The following is a 27,178-nucleotide window of genomic DNA, read 5'->3' as shown; positions in this document are numbered from 1 at the left end:
ATGGTCTGTGTCTGTTTAGACATGTTTCTAACGAAAAATAAAAGCGGATGGTATAAAATAAAAACTTAATCAATCTTAATGTGGCGCGGTTGCTGAGCTCCCAAAAAGTCAACCCGCCATGCGCTGCTGACCAAACCGGAAATGTATGTATTTTGTTTTATTAATATGCAATTAAAGCTCTTCTTCCCTTCTGTACCTTAACCTTGACATAAACATAATTTAACCCCAAAAGCCACATAATTTGTAGCATATGCTAGGAATCCTTCATGAGAACCAGGGATATGGTCAGTCAGAGTTTGGGATGCGGGGGGAGTCTTTTATAAAATAACATCATATTAAATGCATGCACATCATTTGTGATTTTTCATTCATTTGAAAGGTCAACATTTTACACCAGTTTTAGAACGTTTTACACTACACACAACAGATTGATTGAGACGCAGCCGGTAGCAACAAGGCACTTGAACTTTATAGCGAGCACTGCAGACAGGATCATATAACAGATGCAGAGTCAACAGAGATTAAACAGATTAAAACTGAAGACATGAATAATTATAGGCTTCTAAAAGTCGGTGCTAGTCACAATAGAATGAAGTGACAACAACACTGCACACAACATAAATCACTGTCTGTGTTGCTGAAACATTTTAGTGACGACATCAGGCCAGCCAGCCGCCAGCAGTATACATACTATTGTAACCAAGACCAAGCAAGTGAGCAGGGGTGTAAAGTACTTGAGTAATTGTACTTTGTTACAATGCTTAAGTACTGTCTTGGGGGATTTGTACTTTACTCAAGTATTATTAGGTTTGTATACTTGTACTTTTACTCAATTACATTTCAGAGGAAAAAAACATAGTTTTTACGGGTCCTACTAATCACCCCAAAGTACCAGAAAATACCCTAAAGTACCCCAAAATACCCCAAAGTATACCCCAAAGTATACCCCAAAGTATACCCCAAAATACCCCAAAGTACCCCAAAATACCCCAAAGTATCCCCCAAAATACCCCAAAGTACCCCAAAGTACCCTAAAATACCCCAAAGTATACCCCAAAATACCCCCAAAGTACCCCAAAATACCCCAAAATACCCCAAAGTACCAGAAAATACCCCAAAGTACCCTAAAATACCCCAAAATACCCCAAAGTACCAGAAAATACCCCAAAATACCCCAAAGTATACCCCAAAATACCAGAAAATACCCCAAAGTATACCCCAAAGTATACCCCAAAATACCCCAAAGTACCCCAAAGTATACCCCAAAATACCAGAAAATACCCCAAAATACCCCGAAATACCCTAAAATACCCTAAAATACCCCAAGATACCCCAAAGTATACCCCAAATTACCAGAAAATACCCCAAAATACCACAAAGTACCCTAAAATACCCCAAAATACCCCAAAGTATACCCCAAAGTACCAGAAAATACCCTAAAATACCCCCAAAATACCCCAAAATACCCTAAAATACCCCAAAGTATACCCCAAAGTACCAGAAAATACCCCCAAAATACCCCAAATACCCTAAAATACCCCAAAGTATACCCCAAAGTACCAGAAAATACCCCCAAAATACCTCAAATACCCTAAAATACCCCAAAGTATACCCCAAAGTACCAGAAAGTACCCCAAAGTACCCTAAAATACCCCAAAGTATACCCCAAAATACCCCAAAGTACCCCAAAATACACCAAAGTATACCCCAAAGTACCCCAAAATACCCCCAAAGTACCCCAATATATCCCAAAATAGCCCAAAGTGCCTGGAAATATACCACAAAGTACCACAAAATACCTAAAATGAAAAACTAAAATGTGCACATTTTGTGTAATAGTGTAATAGTGGGTAATAGTGTAATAGTGTAATACTGTAATAGTGTGTAATAGTGTAATAGTGTGTAATAGTGTGTAATAGTGTAATAGTGTGTAATAGTGTAATTTAGTGTAATCATGTGCTAGTGTAATAGTGTAATAGTGTGTAATAGTGTAATAGTGTGTAATAGTGTAATAGTGTGTAATAGTGTAATTGTGTAATAGTGTCCATTACACTATTACACACTATTACACTATTACACACTATTACACTATTACACACTATTACACAAAATTACACTATTACACACTATTACACACTATTACTATTACACTATTACACTATTACACACTATTACACTAGCACACTATTACACTATTACACACTATTACACACTATTACACACTATTACACTATTACACAATTACACTAGCACACTATTACACACTATTACACACTATTACAGTAGCACACTATTACACACTATTACACACTATTACACACTATTACACTATTACTCTATTACACACTATTACACTAGCACACTATTACACACTATTACACACTATTACACTATTACTATTAGAAGCTATCTAAGCTATTAGAAGCTATCTAAATAAAAGACAACAATTTGTGACAATGAGAGATTATAAATCTGAATGTTTGGACATTGCTTGTGGTGTCCCCCAGGGGTCAGTGTTGGGTCCAAAACTGTTCATCTTGTACATTAACGAGATATGTAAAGTATCCAATATATTTAAATGTATTTTATTTGCGGATGACACTAATCTTTTTTTTTCTGGTGAGAATGTCCAGCAGCTTTTAGAGGTCATCACATCTGAAATGAAGAAATTGAAGGAATGGTTTGATAGAAACAAATTATCATTGAACTTGAGCAAAACTAAAATTATGTTGTTTGGAAACTGTAGATTGGATACTCAGGTACAAGTTAAAATAAATGATGTGATTATTGAAAGAGTTTATGAAAATAAATTCCTAGGTGTAATAATAGACCATAAAATCTGTTGGAAACCTCACATAAAACATGTCCAATCTAAACTCTCACGAAGCATTTCAGTCATGAGTAAAGTAAAGCACATCCTGGATAGAAAATCACTCTACATTCTCTACTGTTCACTAGTTTTACCATATTTAAATTACTGTGCTGAAGTCTGGGGAAACAATTATAAGTCTACACTACAACCACTTTTTATACTCCAAAAAAGGGCCATAAGGATAGTTCACATTGCAGGTTATCGTGATCACACTAACATATTGTTTCTGGAGTCAAAGACATTGAAGTTAAATGATCTTGTGGAATTTAAAACGGCACAATTAATGTATAAAGCAAAAAGTCATGCACTTCCAAGAAACATTCAAGAATTGTTCTTTGATAGGGAGGGGGGTTATAATCTGAGGGGAGAACACAATTTAAAGGTGCTAAACGTACGCACTACCATGAGAAAACACTGCATCTCAATATGTGGAGTGAAACTGTGGAACAGTCTTAATGTGGTGTTAAAGCAATGTCCAAACATGAGACAATTCAAACTGATGTATAAGGAAATTATGTTCACAAGGTACAGGGATGAAGAAGGGACTTGATATTCACAGGTGTTTACATTTTTATTTTGTTTCTATTTTATTTTATTTTATACATATATAGTTTTTGTTTTTTTGTTTTGCATATATATATATATTTTTTTTTTCTTTTCTTTTCTTTTCTTTTTTATGTTTAAAATAGTACACTCATTTGAGTAGTGGAAAAGGGGTAGGATTAAATAAGTGTATACTTCTTCCTACTCCTTTTCGAACATGCAGATTGAGTTGTTTTTCTTTTTTGTTATTGTTTGTTGTATTTATTTTTTTTTGATTTGATTTGAAGTCTTTATTTCGAACATGCAATGAATACAACAAACAATAACAAAAAAAGAAAAACAACTCAATCTGCATGTTCGAAAAAAGATGGCGCCGCTACGTCCGGCTGCCTGTCTGTGCGCTCCGTCGAGACTGTGCATACTTTTGTTAATATTTATAGTTTTAAGAGTTTTGTCTGTACCAACAGTAGGTGCATTTAATGTGTATGACCGTCAGTCACTAATAGACATTGGATTACGGGAAACTTACCGACTGGATTACTCTCTGGATCAGCTCTCTGAACCGCAACAATGGCCCGTTGAGATCTTGAGGACATCAGGACCGGATCTCGCCCCCAGGGACAAAGGACCCAGACGGCGAGGAAAGAGAGCTGGAGTCCGTAACAGGCTGAGAACCAGGCGGCACAGGACACCACTACCCAGTATATTGCTAGCCAATGTACAATCAATAGACAATAAACTAGACGACATCCGAGCAAGGATTCAATTCCAGAGAGACGTTAGGGACTGTAACGTTCTCTGCTTCATCGAGACGTGGCTGGCGCCAGAAGTCCCAGACCACGCCATCCTACCGGCCGATCATTTCTTCATTCACCGCAAGGATAGAACAGCAGAATCCGGTAAACAACGTGGAGGAGGTATTGCCTTCATGTTGAACAAAAATTGGAGTGACCCAACTAACGTGAAGGAACTATCCAACCACTGCTCCCCAGAACTGGAATATATAACCATCAAGTGTCGTCCTTTCTTCCTCCCGAGGGAGTTAACGGCGATCGTCCTGGTCGGAGTGTATATTCCACCGCAAGCTGAAGCCAGCAACAAGGTTGCGCTCTCCAGACTACACAACGAGGTAAATAGAATCCAAGAGGCGAATGTTAACGCCGCCATTTTAGTTCTGGGAGATTTCAATAGCGCCAATCTGAGAAAGGTATTGCCCGACTTCTATCAGCATGTGACTTGCAACACCAGAGGCGGTAACATCCTAGATCACTGTTACACGCAATTTAAAGGTGGCTACAAGGCTCATTCTGATAGTGGCTTCGGTAAGTCAGATCACGCATCAATTTTTCTTACACCGAAGTACAGACAGAGAATTAAAAGTACTCCCGTAGTCTCGCGAGAGGTGCAGAAATGGGATGTGACGTCAGAGGATACGATCCGGTCAGTGTTTCACAACACAGACTGGAATGTGTTCCGCGACACAGATAACATTAATGCCTACACGGAGACAGTGCTGGACTATGTTTGTACTAGGGTGAAAGAAACAATCCCCACTACCAAAATGAAAGTTTACCCAAATCAAAAACCCTGGGTAGACAAATCCGTCCGTGAAGCTCTGAGAGAGCGCACCAAAGCATACAACGACGGCCTAGAGGCAGGCAACATGAATGACCACAAGGTGGCGCGATACAACGTAAGGAGGACTGTGTCAGAGGCCAAACGACGCTACAGGGATAAAATTGAACTCCAGTTTGAACAAGCTGACTCTAGAGCTATGTGGCAGGGGCTCAAAACGATGACAGACTACAAAGGCGCCTCCCTCAAACTGAACAGTGACATCTCCTTAGCAAATGACCTCAATACCTTCTATGCGAGGTTTGATGCTGGTAATAACAACACCAGCTCACAAGCCTCGGCAATGGGGGGGGGGGGGGTCGGCTGCTGATGGAGGCGCAGTGTTCAGGGTAACAGAGCATGAGGTGAGGCGGACCTTTAAAAAAGTGAATATCAGGAAGGCAGCAGGTCCAGACGGCATCCCCGGCCGCGTCCTAAAAGTCTGTGCCGACCAACTGGCCCCAGTATTCACTGACATATTTAACCTGTCCTTAGAACAGGCTGTCATCCCCACCTGCCTGAAGAAGTCCACTATTATCCCTGTACCCAAAAAATCCAAGCCTGCTTGCCTCAACGACTACCGCCCTGTAGCTCTCACCTCCATAGCCATAAAGTGCTTCGAGAAGCTAGTAAAGGGCTACATCTGCTCCTCCCTCCCCATCAACATGGACCCCCTGCAATTTGCATACCGCCCCAACAGGTCCACGGAGGACGCCATATCCCATGTGCTGCACACAGCAGCATCACACCTGGACAAGAGGCAGGGGAACTATGTGAGAATGCTATTCATCGACTACAGCTCGGCATTCAATACCATAGTCCCCTCCATACTCATAGCCAAGCTCAGGGACCTGGGCTTGGGCTATGACCTCTGCCAGTGGGTCTTGGACTTCCTGACTGGCAGACCCCAGGTGGTGAGAGCAGGCAACTGCACCTCCTCATCCATCACCCTCAACATAGGGGCCCCCCAGGGCTGTGTTCTGAGTCCCCTCCTCTACTCCCTGTACACACACGACTGTGTGGCTCAGCGGAGTAGCAATACAATCGTCAAATTTGCTGACGACACAGTGGTGGTGGGCCTGATCTCTGCCAACGACGAGAGGGCCTACCTGGAAGAGGTCAAGGTCCTGGCGGGATGGTGCCAGGAAAACAGCCTCTCCCTGAACGTCAGCAAAACAAAGGAGATGATTGTGGACTTCAGGAGGTCGGGGGTCAAGGACTACAGCCCCCTCAGCATCGACGGGGCACCGGTTGAGAGAGTCAACAGCTTTAAGTACCTCGGAGCCTACATATCCGAGGACTTGACATGGACCACACACATTAACAGTGTTGTGAAGAAGGCACGACAACGCCTCTACTTCCTCAGGCGCCTAAGGAAGTTCCAAGTCAGCCAGAAGATCCTTAAGAACTTCTACTCATGTACAATAGAGAGCATCTTGACCGGCAACATCACCTCCTGGTTTGGGAATAGCACTGCACAAGACCAAAGCAGACTACAAAGAGTGACACGTTCAGCCGAACGCACAATTGGAGGGGGGCTCCCCACCCTCCAGAACATTTACTACAAGCGTTGCAAGGGCAAGGCTAAGAGAATCATTAAAGACTCCAGTCACCCGAACAACTGCCTCTTTGAACTGCTGCCGTCAGGCAAGCGATACAGGAGTCTCAAGGCGAGCACAGAAAGACTCAGAAGAAGCTTCTATCCCCAGGCCATCAGGCTGCTAAACGAACAATGAATGAACACTACACAACAACAACCACCAAACGCACATAGCACACACATCCACACGCACACACTCACTTTAAACAAACACACTGTAGCACCCACTCCACACACTTATAGCACACACCCACTTTAAACAAACACACTGTAGCACCCACTCCCCACACTTTATATTTATGGATGAAGGATTGCACTACAACTCGTACACCTTACTGTAAATTGTACCTAAAATTGTACCTCATCCCATTTCTGCTTTGCACTAGATAGTACTGTACATTAGTACACTGCATAGTATTGTGTATTGTATATTATATGGTAACTCAGAACATTGTACATATGTCTATACCGAACACTGTGACCTCATTTTCTTCTTCTAAATTCATGCTATATTATGTTATTATGTTATTTGATACTATCTTGTCTAGCACAGTCTCTGGAGCGTAACAGTAAGAAGCATTTTGTATGAAAGTATTCTGTACTTCTGTATGACAACTATTAAAGAACTTGAACTTGAACTTGAACTACCCCTTTTCCACTACTCAAATGAGTGTACTATTTTAAACATAAAAAAGAAAAGAAAAGAAGAAAAAAAAAATATATATATATATATATATATATGCAAAACAAAAAACAAAAACTATATATGTATAAAATAAAATAAAATAGAAACAAAATAAAAATGTAAACACCTGTGAATATCAAGTCCCTTCTTCATCCCTGTACCTTGTGAACATAATTTCCTTATACATCAGTTTGAATTGTCTCATGTTTGGACATTGCTTTAACACCACATTAAGACTGTTCCACAGTTTCACTCCACATATTGAGATGCAGTGTTTTCTCATGGTAGTGCGTACGTTTAGCACCTTTAAATTGTGTTCTCCCCTCAGATTATAACCCCCCTCCCTATCAAAGAACAATTCTTGAATGTTTCTTGGAAGTGCATGACTTTTTGCTTTATACATTAATTGTGCCGTTTTAAATTCCACAAGATCATTTAACTTCAATGTCTTTAACTCCAGAAACAATATGTTAGTGTGATCACGATAACCTGCAATGTGAACTATCCTTATGGCCCTTTTTTGGAGTATAAAAAGTGGTTGTAGTGTAGACTTATAATTGTTTCCCCAGACTTCAGCACAGTAATTTAAATATGGTAAAACTAGTGAACAGTAGAGAATGTAGAGTGATTTTCTATCCAGGATGTGCTTTACTTTACTCATGACTGAAATGCTTCGTGAGAGTTTAGATTGGACATGTTTTATGTGAGGTTTCCAACAGATTTTATGGTCTATTATTACACCTAGGAATTTATTTTCATAAACTCTTTCAATAATCACATCATTTATTTTAACTTGTACCTGAGTATCCAATCTACAGTTTCCAAACAACATAATTTTAGTTTTGCTCAAGTTCAATGATAATTTGTTTCTATCAAACCATTCCTTCAATTTCTTCATTTCAGATGTGATGACCTCTAAAAGCTGCTGGACATTCTCACCAGAAAAAAAAAGATTAGTGTCATCCGCAAATAAAATACATTTAAATATATTGGATACTTTACATATCTCGTTAATGTACAAGATGAACAGTTTTGGACCCAACACTGACCCCTGGGGGACACCACAAGCAATGTCCAAACATTCAGATTTATAATCTCTCATTGTCACAAATTGTTGTCTTTTATTTAGATAGCTTCTTACCCAGTCCAATACTACCCCCCTGATCCCATATCTCTCCAATTTCCTGATTAATATATCATGATTAATAGTATCAAATGCTTTTTTTAGGTCAATGAATACTCCAGCTACATGTTTTTTTTGATCTATGGAATTTGTGATTTTTTCAATGAGTTCTATTAACGCTAGTGATGTTGACCGGTGTGTTCTGAATCCATACTGGCTATCGGTGAGTAAATTATGTTTATCAATGAATTTATCTAATCTGTTGTTGAAGAGTTTTTCTAATATTTTTGAAAACTGAGGAAGTAGAGAAACAGGCCTATAATTTGTGAAGTGGTGTTTATCTCCAGTCTTGAACAGAGGTATGACTTTTGCTATTTTCATTTTATTCGGAAATCGACCAGTTTTGAATGATAAATTGCAGATGTGCGTGAGTGGTTTTGAAATCCCAATAATGACATTTTTTACTATTTTCATATCTATTTCATTACTGTCTGTAGATGTCTTGTTTTTACATTTATTAGTAGTTTCTATAATTTCATTTTCATCTACCGCTTCCAGAAACATTGAACTAGGATTTCTTTCAATGTAATTGTCTTTTATGTCTTCAGGAGTCACTGGATCTGGGATTTTTCCCGCTAATTCTGGTCCAATATTTACAAAAAAATTATTAAAGTTGTTAACCACATCATCCATATTGCTAATAGTTTGATCCTCTTCCATAAAATACTGAGGATAGTTTATTTGTCTTGATCCATTCCTGATAATACCATTTAATATCTTCCAAACACCTTTAATATTATATTTGTTGTTATCTAATATTCTACTATAATGATCCTTCTTACATCTTCTCATAATATTAGTCAACTTGTTTTTATATTTCTTATATTTATTTTCTGCCTCTTTAGTTCTATGTTTTATAAATTCTCTATATAGTGTATTTTTCTTTTTACATGCATTCTGTAATCCCCTTGTGATCCATGGGCTGTCTGAGTGTTTATGTTTACTGCTATATTCTTTTATTGGACAATGTTTGTGATATAGTAAGTTAAATATAGATAAGAATGTTTCATATGCTTTATCAGTGTCATCCTCTTTATATACTATCTCCCAATTTTGTAGTAGCAAATCATTTTTGAAAGCGTTCATTGATTCTTCAGTCCTTACTCGTTTAAATTGTAGTTTATTGTCCTGCTTGTTTTCTGTGTAGTTGTTGTCATAAACTGTAAAAACTGGTAAATGGTCGCTGATGTCATTTATTAGTAATCCACTCACTGTATTGTTTTCTATAATGTTCGTAAATATATTGTCTATCAGAGTGGCACAATGGGATGTGATTCGGCTGGGTCTTGTGATTTTTGGATAAAGGCTCAAACTATACAATGTGTTGATGAATTCAACACATTGCATGTTCGAAATAAAGACTTCAAATCAAAAATCAAATCAAAAATTACACACTAGCACACTATTACACTAGCACACTATTACACACTATTACACTAGCACACTATTACACTATTACACTATTACACACTATTACACTATTACACACTATTACACTATTACACACTATTACACACTATTACACTATTACACTAGCACACTATTACACACTATTACACTATTACACTATTACACACTATTACACTATTACACACTATTACACTATTACACACTATTACACACTAGCACACTAGCACACTATTACACACTATTACACTATTACACACTATTACACTATTACACACTATTACACTATTACACAAAATGTGCATATTTTAGTTTTTCATTTTAGGTATTTTGTGGTACTTTGTGGTATATTTCCAGGCACTTTGGGGTATTTTGGGATATGTTGGGGTACTGTGGGGTACTTTGGGGTATACTTTGGGGTACTTTTGGGTATTTTGGGGTACTTTGGGGTATTTTGGGGTATTTTGTGGTATTTTGGGGTACTTTGGGGTATTTTCTGGTATTTTGGGGTACTTTGGGGTATTTTCTGGTACTTTGGGGTATAATACTTTGGGGTATTTTAGGGTATTTTGGGGTATTTCAGGGTATTTTCTGATACTTTGGGGTATTTTAGGGTATTTTGGGGTATTTCAGGGTATTTTCTGATACTTTGGGGTATTTTAGGGTATTTTGGGGTACTTTGGGGTATTTTCTGGTACTTTGGGGTATACTTTGGGGTATTTGGGGGTATTTTCTGGTACTTTGGGGTATTTTAGGGTATTTTGGGGTACTTTGGGGTACTTTGGGGTATTTTGGGGTACTTTGGGGTATTTCGGGGTATACTTTGGGGTACTTTGGGGTATTTTCTGGTATACTTTGGGGTATTTTAGGGTACTTTGGGGTATACTTTGGGGTACTTTAGGGTATTTTCTGGTACTTTGGGGTGATTAGTAGGACCCGTTTTTACTCCTTACATTTAAAATGCAGACCCACAAAGTACAAATCTCGCAGGTCCAACCATTTTAATTCGTATATTTGTTTCTCTGGCCGAACTAACATTAACGTTATTAATCCTGCAGCCACACTTTATTTAAAAACAGCCAATCAAATCCCCATCAATGGAAAATTAACCCACCCATACCCATGCTGATTGGTCTTTGTGCAAGACTAGGGGATCTTTGATTAAACACCTGCTATCAGAAGAATAGACAGTCAGAGTGACAAGCTACAGAAGATGGCCACAAACTATTTTTACTTTAACTTTTTAGTACTTAAGTACATTTAAAAGTAGAAACTTTTTGACTTTTACTCAAGTGTGTTTTTAGCCAGATACTCTGACCTATACTTGAGTACGATTTTGAGACGGCACCCATACTTTCACTTACGTATAACAGTACGTCTGGGTACTTTTTACACCCCTGCAAGTGAGCATGCACGGTACAGGAGATATAATAAAAACAATGTGCCAAGAAGACGGTAGAACACCGAAGGTGGTCTTGTGCTGGAAATAAACTCCCTCATGAGAACATGAATGTCTAGTGAGTCCAGAATCTCCTGCACATACGTGCACTCCAGCATCATCTGCCAAGACACGCCGTCACGGTGCTCCGGGCCTTGCTCCAGGCTAGCTCCAAAACAGTCTGTGCAGTCTTTCGTTTTTTTGGCCAAAGCTGGTGAAAACAGCACATTAATCTGTGTTATTTTTAATGCTGCCAGTTTGTTGACGGCCTCCCATGCTCCCTACTGTACATGTTTCCCCTGCCTTTTGTTAAATCCTCCTTTCACAAAACTCCATCCCTGATCCTGTCTGCACTGAACTTCTTCTCTACAGCAGAGCGACACAAGAAGCACACGCCTTATCACTTTGTCTTAGATAGTGAAGCCATGTCCACTTTTTTTTTACCAGCCTGAGTTGAAGACATTTCTTCAGAAACAAGTAGTTGTACCCATTACTGGTCAACTTCAAGTGTGCTCTTTCATGCCCAATCCACCATGTGTGTGTGCACTACGTTTGTGCATCAGATACACACGGAAAATATCATTAAAAAAAAGAGGGTGGATTTCATTTAAAAAACAACCATGTTTTATAGACTACTTACACTAAAATGTAGCCCCTTTCGTGACTGTGATGCACCGAGTGAAACCACAGTCACTTCCTAGCCCATAGCAAACCAACCTATGTTTTTTCTTTTTGATTATCTTTCTTCCCCTCTTTTTCCCGATTTTTCTCCCATCCCACCCTTCCTGGTTGTTGCATACTTTCCCCTACTGTTGGTCCGAGAGACCGGAGACTGTCACATGCTTTCCTCTGACGCACGTGCAGCCTGCTGGCAGGCCAGCCTGGCCGCGCAGGTTCTCACCGGGGAGAGTGTAGCGTGTGGGAGGCTGCACTATCTCTCCCTAGTTCCTACCCTTGCTGAGCAGGCGCCCCGACTGAACTGTAGGGGTCGCTGTCCACAACGCCCAGGACCCACCCTTCAGCTTCTCCCACCCTCTAATACTGCCAATTGTATTAGTGCGAGCGGCCAGCCAAGCTGATAGCAACTCCGGGAGCTGGATTCGAACAGGCGAATCCAGCATCTCTGGTGTTGGTGACGAACGCAATCTCCGCTACACCACCTGACCCCCCTAAACCAACCTATGTTGACCATGAAGGACTGGTTCTGCCCGAACCGTTCGTTATACAAGTATCACAGAGACATTTCAAAGGTACTCACAGTTGCACAAGGGTTTCGGACAAAAATTTGTGATGGTTTGAAAGCTCGCTGTTGCTAATAAACATTTAAAATATTTTTTATAAACTGGTCAACACTGCTCAAAACGGCTTTATTTCCGTATTTGGCTGCCTGGTGCGCCTGCGCTGTGATCACAGCGCATGCTCATTATGCACCCAATGCTGGAAATAATGCAGTGTTGACCAGTTTATGAAAAATATTTAAAATGTTTATTAGCAACGCCGAGCTTTCAAACCATCACGTATTTTTGTCCGAAACCCTCACACATCAGTCACAAAAGGGGCTAACTAAGATGCTAAAAAATAAAGGTTTCTACTTGATTTGTTTGGTAAACCTTTTGGCATTGCAGTTACAACTCCCCACCAACAGGTGGGGATGCTGCAGCCCCCTCAGCATCCCCCCTTCCATGTCCCTGATGAGAACATGTTAATGACACGTCAGTAGGGCTGTCCCCAACTAAGGATTTGGATGGTCGACTATGATTGGCCAAAATTTGCCGTTAGTCGACTATTGGTCGACAATTCTTTTGAATTTTATTTTAAAGACTATAATATTATTAATATTAATATATTATTATAGACTGAAGGCTTCTTGTCCTCTGCAAAAGCATGCAATTGGTCCACTGATGGATACATCTTGATATTTGTCTAGTCTAGTGTGTTCATTAGATGGGTGAAATCCTCTTTCAGTGCTTCTGTGCCTGTTTTCGTAGGCAGTTAGCCTCTGGTATGCGTGCCATTAGCGTTAGCTACGCTTCTAGGCCTCTTTTCTTTTGGAAAGAATGATAAAAAAATGTATTATAAATTCTTTATTGTTTTTATTATATTCGACTAAGAGGTTGGCTAGTCGACTACGGCTCCTTTTGACCGATTAGTCGACTAATCGACTAATAGGGGTCAGCCCTACACGTCAGCTTCATGTGCCAACCACACACACTGTTTGCTGTCATTACAATACTCAATAGGCCATTACCCTCCATGAATAAACATCAACACCTTTAATGAGCCAGAGGATGAAGCGAGTGTCCTGTTCATGAATAAACATCAACACCTTTAATGAGCCAGAGGATGAAGCGAGTGTCCTGTTCAACCACATAGTGATGATGGAGCAGATATTAATTAATCTTCAACAGCCAAGTGCTTCGACAGCGGAGATAATTACAGGTATTGACAACAGTCATGTAGAACTTAATGACTGGAGAGAAAAATGTACTCTGAATACATGAACCCAGACAAGCTTTGTCATTAATGCATAACAAGCTGCTACACTCATCTTCTAAAAGTATACCTGGCGGTCACCAGTGATGCCACAGATTACTTGTAAAAGTAATCCGATTACTGATTATTGATTACTCCTTTAAAAAGTAATCCAAGTTACTTTACTGATTACTTGATTATCAGAGTAACTTAGTTACTTTGAAAGTAACTAGGTTACGAAGTCGTCGTCGTTCCCCCAACCGTTTTTTTTAAACGCTTTATTGAAAGTGCATAAATTGTTTTTAACTTGTTTCTCTGCACATAACGTAAATTGTTAAACTAGTGCTTCAGCTTCTGTACCATCAAGTATGGTAAAGCAACAGTCTATGATGCTCACAGCATTAGAGCAGCCAGCCAGTGGTTTTACAAAACCAGTGTATATCCATTCACATCTAACAAATGCAGGCTGAACTATTCAATTATATCAACTGTAACTATTAAATTGTTTTTATAAATGTCTCTCTATAAACATACAATCAGTCTCTCTTTAACATGTAAATTAACTGTAAATCTGGCAAATAAGAGCTTTTGCTCTGCCACCATCAAATATACATTAATCAAAAGGGAAAGAAACAATCTCTCTCTTTTGCTGTTTGGCTGGCCTCCGAGTCCTCCTGTACCTAGTCGAAGCGTCGGCTAGTGAATTAATGAATGAATGAATGAAAACTTTATTAACAGATTGCAGAATGGGTACAGTACAGTACAGCTCAATACATACAATTGTTAAGGGGATGCAGACCAGAGAAAGACTTTTGTCTTGTTTACATCAGGGTCCCCCAGTGTTGTGATTCCAGATGCTTTCAATGCAATTGGATGTGCTGTTTTTAGCGGTAGACAGTATTTTGTTTCCTCCGCATATGAACGTGAAGTAGTGACTGAGGCTATACGAGCGTTTTGGGATGGAAGTCTGAACAGAAACTCACTTTTAATTTTGCCAAGCGTTTTGGGGTGGAATTCTCCGACGACGGAGCCCTGCTGTCACACGATTGGCGCATATGTCACATGACGTGCTGTGAAGACCCGCCCTACTCTGCCTCTGATTCGCAGACTGTGGATGGAGAATGTGATTGTACCAAAGCAGATGTCACTCACAGACAGAGTGTCCAGTCACGCCGCGGGGACACATTCTTGTGTAACCCTTTCACTGCCACACTACGTCACTCCCAAAAGAAAAACAGCTCAAAATGTATTTTTGACTGTCGAAAACGAAATAAAATACTGCATTCCGCCTGCATTATGAATTTATGATGAGATAGTAACGAAATAGTAATGCACAGCCACTTGGACAAGTAACTGCAATCAGATTACTGGCTTTTAAAGATTAACGCGTTAGATTACTATTTTCGGGGGAAAGTAATCAGATTACAATAACGCGTTACTTAGTAACGCGTTACCAGCATCACTGGCGGTCACTGAATGGATTCAAATGGAGCACAGAGGAGACACGGCCCCTTGCTATTATACACAGATGCCACCTTTTGGAACACAAAGCATGTTGTTTTTAGTGAGATTACTGAGGGACACTAGAGAGCTTCGCTCTCGTGGCTGCAGGCGCATCACAGCCGTATTCATATAGCAATATTCATGATATTACACTGGTTCTTGTGTATTATTGCTTAAATACACTTTGCATCCTCGCCATTCTGGAATGCCCACGTCGCGCAAAAATCCTTAACTAATGTTAGCTGCTAACGCTAACTAAGCTATACCTTGGAAGTGGGAACGCTCAAAGGCATCCAATAGTGAGCGAAGGGGGGGGGGGGTGGAGTCTCTCTCTATCTCCCCTCTCTCTCTCTCTCTCTCTCTCTCTCTCTCTCTGCCTGCTGACAATCCTGATTCGATTCTTGAACCTATTTCATTCAAATGGAAGATATTGATGGACATTAGCTATAGTATATAGCTCAGCAGCTGTAACAGAATAATTTTTATTATTTTTGATTATTTACGCTTATTCAACAGCTTCAAAATATTCATTGGAATTATAATTAATTAAAGAATTGTATAAAGCATTTTCCATGTTCTGTCATCTAATAATATAATCCATTACCTTTCCTATCTGTATCGAAGTCAAAATGTTGGTATTGTGACAACACTACAACATACAAAAGCAGCTGGACAACCCATATATTTTGCATCTAGTAGGCATGGGCCAATGTGTGATTTTGGTGGTATGAATGAATGAATGAATGAAAACTTTATTTAACAGATTGCAGAATGGGTACAATACAGTACGGCTCAATACACACAATTGTTAAGGGGATGCAGACCAGAGAAAGACGTTTGTCTTGTTTACATCAGGGTCCCCCGTTTTCAATTCATAGTGACATTTATGACATACACAACATGCATGACATTTATGGCATAGGGACATGCATGACATACAGGTATTTAGTACTGTTACATTTGTGACATATACGATATTCAAATATACAGTACTGTTAAGTCAAGTCAAGAGTCAAGTCAAGAGTTTTATTTGTCACGGCATACAAGTATACAATGAAATGCGGGTGGTCTTGCCCGCAACGATGTGCAATACAGTAGTACAACATATAATAGAATCCAATAGACAACATTGTGCAATAAACAGGTAACATAGTGGGACATCACGGTATTTGTACATCGTTATTTACAGAGCATGAAGGACATGCTAGGTCCCTAGGTAGTGCAATACACTGTTACTATACTATTTTTAAAGTGACCTTTCTTTATGGCCATAAGTGTGGGCGTGTGCAGCATGAGTGAGTGCTTTCTCATGTTAAAGTGGCTGCTAGTGTCATAGATCCTGAAAGAGTATATACATATGATGGGGAGGGGACTGTACATTAGGAGAGGGTGGGTGGGTGGGAGAGAAATATACATATGGTGGGGAGAGAATATATACATACGGTGGGGAGGAGACTGTACATTAGGAGGGGGTGGGTGGGTGGGAGAGAAATATACATAAGGTGGGGAGAGAATATATACATGCGGTGGGGAGGAGACTGTCTGTTAGGTGGGGGTGGGGGGGGTTTGGACATTTACGGTGGCCAGTTTCGAATTGCAGCCTCCCGTAGGTGCTCTTTAAGAACGGTTTTGAATGTGGGTAGGGATTCACATTCCGTTACAGCTTTGGGTAGGGCGTTCCACATTGATGTGGCATAATTGCAAAACGTGTTTAGTCCCTTGTTTGAGCCGAATCTGGGTTTAACATGATTTGTTGAGCTTTCTCTGGTGTTGTGGTCGTGGTATTCACTGACCTTTGGGAAGTATTTTGACATGTACATGGGTACCTTAGTCGTATAGTGTATCTTGTAGACCAGGCCCATTGCAAGTTGCTGTACTCTGTCGTCTACTCTAAGCCATCCTAGGTTGTCAAAGTGGGCAGGGGTGAGGTGGGTTCTAGGGGTAAGGTCAAGTAGAAGTCTGACCAGTTTGTTTTGTGATGTTTGTAATCTTGTTTTTAGCGCCTTTGAGGTGCTTTGGTACCATGAGGTGCAAGCATAGTCGTAGTACCCTTGAATGAGTGCTCCTGCCAGAGTCTTCAGGGTATTCTTGTTTACCAGAGGAGATTTTTTTTATTACCTTGGATGCCATTTTGTCACAGGAAAGATTTGCCTCTAGGATGGAACCTATTGCACAGATGTGTGTCCCTTAGTATGCACACGTGCACAGTATAATATGCATGTAATAAATAGTTTGTTAATAAACTCAAAATGTTTCACTGTGCTCCTAAATTTCTTTGTGCGCTTCTTTTCACATGTGCTCCTTGGGAAAAAGGTTAGCGTAGAGCCCTGAATAGGCTCCTAATCTCTTGGTTGATTGCATGTGTTTTACCTCTCTGCTACTCTATAGCGTTGATTAGCACTAGGGGGTTTCATAGAGGCAGCCGCTACATGGGTCCACTGTCTGTTCAGCATTTGCTTTCCCTGGTTGCACTGTGGCACTAAATCACTCTGGAGAAAACAGTCTTACTGTTGAGTTATGTGTGTTCTTTGTTCTGCGTGGAGTGCTTAGAGACACAGGCACACACACACACGCACACACGCATACACATACTCACACTCACACACACACTTCACACACACTTTCATCTGATAACAGATGACAGAGGCCCTTTGATGTTGTTCAGCATCGAGTTGCTTTCTCTCCGTGTATGAACAGTCTGATTAGGCTCAATTTTGTGTATGCGTGTGTCAGTGTGTGTGCATGTGAGTGTGCGTCTGTGTGAGTGTGTGTAGGGACGTGCCCCCGAACAACACACTGTGTTGTTCTCATCTAATTTACCATTGGAACAGGAATGTTTTTTTCTTTTTTCTCCCAAAGCCCTGTGATGTTACAAGGGACTCCTTCAGCTCAGCCTTGAGGCTCCAACATGTTTCACTGCTCTGTACAAACCCAACACTGTGATTTATATAGTCTATGTAGTCTCTCTGGTGTGAGCTCTCTCTTGACTTGATGTAGTGTCTCTGGTGTGGGCTCTCTCTTGAGTTGATGTAGTGTCTCTGGTGTGGGCTCTCTCTTGAGTTGATGTAGTGTCTCTGGTGTGAGCTCTCTCTTGAGTTGATGTAGTGTAGTGTCTCTGGTGTGGGCTCTCTCTTGAGTTGATGTAGTGTCTCTGGTGTGAGCTCTCTCTTGAGTTGATGTAGTGTCTCTGGTGTGAGCTCTCTCTTGAGTTGATGTAGTGTAGTGTCTCTGGTGTGGGCTCTCTCTTGAGTTGATGTAGTGTCTCTGGTGTGAGCTCTCTCTTGAGTTGATGTAGTGTCTCTGGTGTGAGCTCTCTCTTGAGTTGATGTACTGTAGTATCTCTGGTGTGAGCTCTCTCTTGAGTTGATGTAGTGTCTCTGGTGTGAGCTCTCTCTTGAGTTGATGTAGTGTCTCTGGTGTGAGCGCTCTCTTGAGTTGATGTAGTGTCTCTGGTGTGAGCTCTCTCTTGAGTTGATGTACTGTAGTGTAGTCTCTGGTGTGAGCGCTCTCTTGAGTTGATGTAGTCTCTCTGGTGTGGGCTCTCTCTTGAGTTGATGTACTGTAGTGTCTCTCTGGTGTGAGCTCTCTCCTGAATTGATGTAGTGTCTCATGTGTGAGCTCTCTCTTGAGTTGATGTAGTCTCTCTGGTGTGAGCTCTCTCCTGAGTTGATGTACTGTAGTCTCTCTGGTGTGAGCTCTATCTTGAGTTGATGTACTGTAGTGTCTCTGGTGTGAGCTCTCTCTTGAGTTGATGTAGTGTCTCTCGTGTGAGCTCTCTCTTGAGTTGATGTACTGTAGTGTCTCTGGTGTGAGCTCTATCTTGAGTTGATGTAGTGTCTCTGGTGTGGGCTCTCTCTTGAGTTGATGTACTGTAGTGTCTCTGGTGTGAGCTCTCTCTTGAGTTTATGTAGTGTCTCTCGTGTGAGCTCTCTCTTGAGTTGATGTAGTGTAGTCTCTCTGGTGTGAGCTCTCTCTTGAGTTGATGTACTGTAGTGTCTCTGGTGTGAGCTCTATCTTGAGTTGATGTACTGTAGTGTCTCTGGTGTGAGCTCTCTCTTGAGTTGATGTACTGTAGTGTCTCTGGTGTGAGCTCTCTCTTGAGTTGATGTAGTGTCTCTCTGGTGTGAGCTCTCTCTTGAGTTGATGTAGTGTCTCTGGTGTGAGCTCTCTCTTGAGTTGATGTAGTGTCTCTCTGGTGTGAGCTCTCTCTTGAGTTGATGTAGTGTCTCTGGTGTGAGCTCTCTCCTGAGTTGATGTAGTGTCTCTCTGGTGTGAGCTCTCTCTTGAGTTGATGTAGTGTCTCTGGTGTGAGCTCTCTCTTGAGTTGATGTACTTTAGTCTCTCTGGTGTGAGCTCTCTTAAGTTGATGTAGTGTCTCTGGTGTGAGCTCTCTCTTGAGTTGATGTACTGTAGTGTCTCTGGTGTGAGCTCTCTCTTGAGTTGATGTACTGTAGTGTCTCTGGTGTGAGCTCTCTCTTGAGTTGATGTAGTGTAGTGTCTCTGGTGTGAGCTCTCTCTTGAGTTGATGTACTGTAGTGTCTCTGGTGTGAGCTCTCTCTTGAGTTGATGTACTGTAGTGTCTCTGGTGTGAGCTCTCTCTTGAGTTGATGTAGTGTCTCTGGTGTGAGCTCTCTCTTGAGTTGATGTAGTGTCTCTGGTGTGAGCTCTCTCTTGAGTTGATGTACTGTAGTGTCTCTGGTGTGAGCTCTCTCTTGAGTTGATGTACTGTAGTGTCTCTGGTGTGAGCTCTCTCTTGAGTTGATGTAGTGTCTCTGGTGTGAGCTCTCTTGAGTTGATGTAGTGTCTCTGGTGTGAGCTCTCTCTTGAGTTGATGTACTGTAGTGTAGTCTCTGGTGTGAGCTCTCTCTTGAGTTGATGTAGTGTCTCTGGTGTGAGCTCTCTCTTGAGTTGATGTACTTTAGGGTGGTTTCACACTCACTGCTCTGTGTCGAATCAGAGCCGGCTCGCATCAGAAAATGGTGTGTCTGTCTGAGTGAGAACGCTGTCCCCCGTCTCCGCCCCCCCGCTGATTCGTCCCCGGGGGCGCTGAACCTGGACCGCTGAAATAGGTGGTCTCAGGTGCGCGCTGAGTGGGGGCGGTTAGGCCTGGCAATTTTGTTTGCCATTGCTATGTCTATACATTGTTCAATGCATTTATTTCTATAGACCAGTGGTGCCCAACCAGTCGGCCGTGGTCGACCAGTAGATCAATGACATGCAATATAATTGCCACAAGCGATGGGATAATGTTAGCTTCTGAACAGGCTAGCTAACTAGCGTTTAGCCGTTAGCCATTGCTGTATACTATACTTTCTTGTTCGAATGCATTTATTTCTATTAGACCAGTGGTGCCCAACCAGTCGGCCATGGTCGACCAGTAGATCGCTCAAAACCCTCAAAAGCGGACTCTACAACACCATCCATTCGTGATAAAATGGGGTGGGTTATATTGACAAGGCTTGACAACAGAGGTTCAAATATAACTTCATATTTATTGGCAATTTGTTCATTTTATATCAACATCCAGAGTCCGCAGTCGTGTTAAGACATTCCCGTTTACATTTTCGGTCGACCAGTAGATCAATGACATTCAATATAATCGATGCGAGCAATGTTACTAGTAAAAGGTTATAAAGCTAACTAGCGGTAGCCGTTAGCTTAGCGTTATTGTTAACGCTGCAAAACGATCAAAAGCGGGCTCTACAACAGAGTTCCATTCGTGAGAAAAGGGGGGTGGGTTATATTGACAAGGCTTGACAACAGAGGTTCAAATATAACTTCATATTTATTAGTTATTTGTTTCTTTATATCAACATCCATTCTCCAGTCTCCGTGTGAACACTTCCTGTGTTTACATTTCGAGCGTGACATCGACTACGGCAAGCTTACAAGCTCAAAACGCAAACCGTAAACAAAACCCAGAGCGCACCCAGACTGAAGTGTGTACACAAACTAGAGGGGGGAGAGGGGGGGGGGGGGGGGGGGGGGGGGAGTTCGGATCAGATCTCGGAACGGGCAGAACGGAACGAAATAGAAACGAATAGAGTGAGTGAGAAAGGGCCCTTAGTCTCTCTGGTGTGGGCTCTCTCTTGAGTTGATGTACTGTAGTGTATCTGGTGTGAGCTCTCTCTTGACTTGATGTACTGTAGTGTAGTCTCTGGTGTGAGCTCTCTCCTGAGTTGATGTAGTGTCTCTGGTGTGAGCTCTCTCCTGAGTTGATGTAGTCTCTCTGGTGTGGGCTCTCTCCTGAGTTGATGTAGTGTCTCTGGTGTGAGCTCTCTCTTGAGTTGATGTAGTCTCTCTGGTGTGAGCTCTCTCTTGAGTTGATGTAGTGTCTCTGGTGTGAGCTCTCTCTTGAGTTGATGTAGTGTCTCTGGTGTGAGCTCTCTCTTGAGTTGATGTAGTGTCTCTGGTGTGAGCTCTCTCTTGAGTTGATGTACTGTAGTGTCTCTGGTGTGAGCTCTCTCTTGAGTTGATGTACTGTAGTCTCTCTGGTGTGAGCTCTCTCTTGAGTTGATGTAGTGTAGTCTCTCTGGTGTGAGCTCTCTCCTGAGTTGATGTACTGGCTTGTGATTGAGTGATGCTCTCCCCTCCCTCAACATCCTTGAGCAAGGCACTTTTAACTCCCAACTACTGCTCCAGAGGAGCTGCTCAGTGGTCAACAGTGTCAGGCTGTGGTTGTACCGGGCAGCTCCCACGTTGAATAGTGTGTAACTATGTGAGTGTGTGGAGCTCAGGAGATGTTGTCTGGATAAATAAAAGTTTAATAATAAAAGGAGAGTGCAATTTGTTGATAGCCTGACCCATATGACCTTTGTTTCTCCTCCTCAGTGGTGGCTGACCTTCTGGAGAAGGTGGTGATCCATCTATCTGCCTCGGCCACAGAGCTCTTCTTCCCTCCGGCTCAGTATAAAGGTCAGTGGAGCTTCAACTCGGAGCAACTGGGGATTCTCTCTTAGAGACGTGTTTCCTACAGAGTCACACAAACACTTAAAGGGGCACTTCTCCAAAAAGATGAATATGGTCACCAGTGACGTCATCGGAGACATTGAATCCTTGTGTTGCGTTAATTACAGCTCAGTGAAATGATAATGTAGCGGTCCCTATAAGACAAGGTGTTGCTATTTATTTGTGGTGCTATGATTAACACAATTAAAGAGCCTCACCTGTCTCTCTACAATAGATACAACAATTTTACCCCAACGTCATACCTCCGCTTCCATTTCTGCTTATGGGTCTTTTTTTTTTTAAGGCTGTCAAAGTTAACGCGGTATTAACGCGTTATCGCCCGATTCTATTAACGCCACTATTTTCTTTAACTCACGATTAACTTTTAAGATTTTATTTAATTTTTTTTTTTTTTTTTACTAGACTTCACTTAGGTGTATTATTGATGCTCTCATTGATACTACGTGTGTGTGTGTGTGTGTGTGTGTGTGTGTGTGTGTGTGTGTGTGTGTGTGTGTGTGTGTGTGTGTGTGTGTGTGTGTGTGTGTGTGTGTGTGTGTGTGTGTGTGTGTGTGTGTGTGTGTGTGTGTGTGTGTGTGTGTGTGTGTGTGTGTGTGAGATATATATAGAGAGAGAGGGGGGTGAGAGAGATGAGGAAGGGGAAAGAGAGCTGGGAGAGTGTGTGTGTGTGAGAGAGAGGGGGGTGTGTGATTACTCAGCCCTTGTGTGGGTGAATGTAACAAGTTCCTAACGTTTTCTTTCCCCTATTATTTCATGCACACTTTATTCATTGTTTTAAATTATTATTTTCTTTTAAGTTATTTTGTGCATCACTCTGTTTTGAATTTGATGCAAATTTGCAATGCATGAGGGTCATCCTTTTGTGTTAAATGGCTGCATAAAGCAAGCATTTGTTGACTCATGTTGATAAGAGTATTAAAACTTGGAACTTGAAAAAGATCAGTTTAAGGTAGATAAAACATGTTTTAAATGCGATTAATTTGCGATTAAAAGCAGCATTTTTCCACTTCAAGATTTCAAGCTGTTTTGGGCTGGGCTCCGCCCATAAGCGCTTTGAGTGACAGTCACCCACAGTCTGCACTGGCAGACAGAGAGAGACATAGAGAGATTGAGGCCCGGGGGATGCTAATTAATTTCGCCGCGGGGTGCATAATCCCACAGGACAATGCATTGGTAACTTGTTTCAAATGACAATATATACCCCTGTGAATATTATTGCACGGATCGGAATACGGGCGTCTGCAATGATATTTTGCAGCAGGTTGACAGTGATATGCGAGTGCTCCCGACTGCGTGTGTGTGTGTTTCCCCGTGCGCGTGCGGTCGGGAGTGTGTGTATAAATGCTCTGTGTCCCTCTCTCTCTCTCTCCCTCTCTCTCGCTCGCTCGTTCTCTGCTCTCTCCCGCGCCACAATATGCGAGTGCTCCCGACTGCGTGTGTGTGTGTGTGTGTTTCCCCGCATCTCGGGAGTGTGTGTGGGGTGCTCCGTGTCAGAGTCAGGGACAGGGAGACCGCTTCCGCATTATTCCCACTGCTCCGTTGTTGAGCGAATTGTTGATTCTCTCTGTCGGTACCCGCGCACGTCAACCCGTTTGAGGAAGTGTCAGTATTTCCACTCGCTCTGTTGTTGAGCGAATTGTTGATTGTGGGCGGTGACTACAACCAGTGCCTTATTCACGTCAGCAAAACAGTCAAATCAGAATGGCTTATTTCAGTGAGGGAGGATCTCGTGAACTCGAGACTGGACTGATGGGCCAAAATGAGAATTAGAGACACATACCCCATTGATACAAACCCCCATTGCTAGAAAACAATGCTAAACACTGGAAAATGCTATTTATAAGACAGGGGACCTTTAATTCATAGAGAGAAAAAAGAGGGCGGCTACGTGGTGCAGTGGGCAAGGCACTCACCACGAATACTGGAGACGCTGGGTTCGCCTGTTCGAGCCCAGCGCTCCACATTGCTTTCAGTTTAGCTGGTCGTCCGTACTAATACACATTGGCAGTTTTAGGGGGTGGGAAACTGATGGGTGGGGATCGGGCGTTGTGGACAGCGACTCCTACAGGTCGGTTGGTGCGCCTGCACAGTAGAATCAGGAAGCGATGGGGGCGGCGCCCCTCCAAAGCGCAGACCCCTGCCGCTGAAAGATTGCGCCGCGCAGGTGAAAAGATGCGACTGCTGTTACCTCGAGTATCGAAGGGGACTCGTGCTATGTATGACTTAGTCCACATTGCAGCCGGCTTGTGGGAGGCAAGAAACAGCGTTCGAGACAGGGGAGGGTTGAATTGGATGATACGAAATTGGGATGGGAGAAAAATTTTAAATGGGAGAAAAAGTGGATCAAAAAAAATAGAGAGAAAAAAGGTCTTGCAATTATTTTTTTTATTGTAATTAGTCATTTATTGCATGTTTAATAAAAATATAGACAACAGGAAAATGTATCGAGATAAGAAAAATAAAAAGGGAATAATGGAGGTATGAATGTTTTTTTTTGCGTCATTATTTTCCTTTTCATTGAGTAAAACTATTAAAATAATGATTGTGATTTTTGCAGGAGGGTCTCTACCAAACAAAGATATCTTCTTACGTTTGTAGAATGTGATTTGTAGGCCAGGACATCTCTGGCTTCATCTCATACTGTACTTAATTTATAATGGTATTTTGACACGCATTTACCTTTATCAAATATTGCAATTAATTGTTAAAACGTTTTAAAATGGTAAAAGGGTCCAAACAAGCTGAAGCTCTTATTAATTTCATGTCTGGAAACAACACGATCTCCTCAGAAAACGTAAATAAATTGTGAATCGACCACTGGAAACAAGGTACATGATGTATGTTATGTTATAGCCATAAGTAATATATTTACGTATTGTATACTTTAAGTTATATATTTATGTTTTGTATTGGCAAAAGTCGAGTCAAACCAACAATGATTGTGGTTGCGGGCGAGTGCTCTCACCACTAGACTAAACTACCCACCCACCCTGATATATACACAGCAATACTATGATGATGGTTACAGTTAAGGTTAGTTTTTTAACGTTCACTTAACAGTTATGGTTAAGATATGAAGTTAGGGGAACTCAAAGGTTTATTTTTTAAAGGTATATTTTTTTAATATGGAATTAAAAATACATTTTTTCAATACAATACATAAATATATTACTTATTGCTGGAACATAATGTACAATATGTACCTTTTTTCCTGTGGTCGATTATTACTTTATTTACATGTTTTACGCAAGATTGGGCTCCTGGAAAGATGAGGGGGAACAAAGAGACAACTTGAAGATGCACAGTGTTGTAGTGATGTAGGTGAAAACTCCCGGCCATAGTCAACATGTCAGTAGATCCCTCCACTTCCCACCAAGAGAATGATTTAGAAACATACAGTAGACTGACTCATCATGGTCCTGTCACAGCCATTGTACATACAACTGTCTCTGCTCAGCCATCCCTTTTAGGTGTGTCTGAATAGAAATCAACTCCCTGATGACAGACGCATTTTTATTTAAAACCTGACTCTGTCTTTATGACTTGAAAGAGTCGATACTCTCCCCAAGCCCAAAATGTTAAAGAAATGATCAAAAGTGTAAAGCGAATCAACTTAATTTCCCTGATTTACAGTTCCACTTAGTCAGCTTATTAGTCAGCCACCAATCAAGTTGCACGAACAGAGAAGGATGTTGTTTGTCAGTGTGAGAATCATCTCAATTTAATATACTAACTATTACTCTGTTGGCTTTAACATTTTGAAATTACATCACATTTGCAAATGTGACTTGGGACTTGAACTTGGCAATTGCCGGTCTTGACTTGGGACTTGAATGTAAAGACTTGCAATACAATGACATGGTCCCATCTCTGCATCTTTGTCAGTATTCCAATGTACAGTGTAAAATGTGTGTGTGTCCCCTACCCAACCCCCCCCCCCCAAGTGACCCTCTCTCCAACAGTTGTGTGTCTTTCAGTCTGACGCTTTTTGTTATGTATAATTGTATACTTGGTTTCAAAGCTACTTCGTCTAAATATGGTTAAGTCAGAGTGTTGTGTTCATTCATAGTTAAAGACAGTAGAGTAGACTTTACACACCTGTAAATACATGGGCTGTCCAAAGAATTTCAAAACTGATTCTTCATCTGAAGGTATCGGTTCATAGCTTTTAACTAGTAAGAACCAGGGCCCTCATTTATCAACAATTCTTAGAAAGTGTTCTATTTTCGTTCTTAAGCACAGAATTTAGAATGTGTGTACGCACAGAAAAATCGGGATTTATCAAACGTGCATACACAGGTTCTACGCACACTCCGTGTTGATAAATACCATTTGTTCTATGCTCTGCGCTCGTGCACGATTTTAAGTATTTGCATATAGAACCGCCCGTAATTAACCATATACAGTCATGAAACACCCCCATGAAATGTGGAAAAGTGGACTAAGCCGAGCGAAGCGTGTTAGGGGAGAAATACGCGACAGGCTGACAGAGAAGTGTACACGTACGGTGATGTCGGATATCGCTGCTGGCGGGACAAAACCTCCTAACTCCATTTTTTTTTTTTATTATTATTTATTTATCAACTCAGTAGATCATCCTCCATGTGTGTGTGGTTTTACAAAGTCTACACAATGGGAAAGCATTAAACCAGTCATCTGTCTAAACCTCATAACTCTATTCGCCCTCAAATCTGTGTTTGTTTTTTTCATCTGCTGAAAAGTTGGGTTTTTGGAGTTATGAGGTTTTGTCCCGCCAGCAGCGATATGATATCTATTAACCATTGCTGCCTGGGCAGCGCAAACACTAATAAAGACCGTGCTGGAATATGACTGCCTTTTCCCATTTTGTTCGATTAATACCCAGGGATTAAAGTCCTCCTCAATTTTATTCC

At 41.3% G+C, this 27,178-nt stretch overlaps 1 protein-coding gene across 1 annotated transcript in view; it reads left to right on the top strand.

The window, feature by feature from the left end:
* The window catches only part of tbc1d32 (TBC1 domain family, member 32), a 267,311-nt gene that overhangs the window by 126,179 nt on the left and 113,954 nt on the right, over positions 1–27,178 (top strand). Inside the window, exon 28 of the mRNA XM_084314169.1 lies at positions 22,149–22,232. Coding sequence (XP_084170295.1) covers positions 22,149–22,232 — 84 coding nt within the window. The remainder of the gene's footprint in view (positions 1–22,148; positions 22,233–27,178) is intronic.

This window comes from Notolepis coatsorum, assembly GCF_963971535.1.
Source record: "Notolepis coatsorum genome assembly, chromosome: 5".
In the NCBI taxonomy this organism is placed as follows: Eukaryota; Metazoa; Chordata; class Actinopteri; order Aulopiformes; family Paralepididae; genus Notolepis; species Notolepis coatsorum.
Note: the sequence above shows the minus strand (reverse complement) of the source record. Positions and strands in the feature narration are given on the sequence as shown.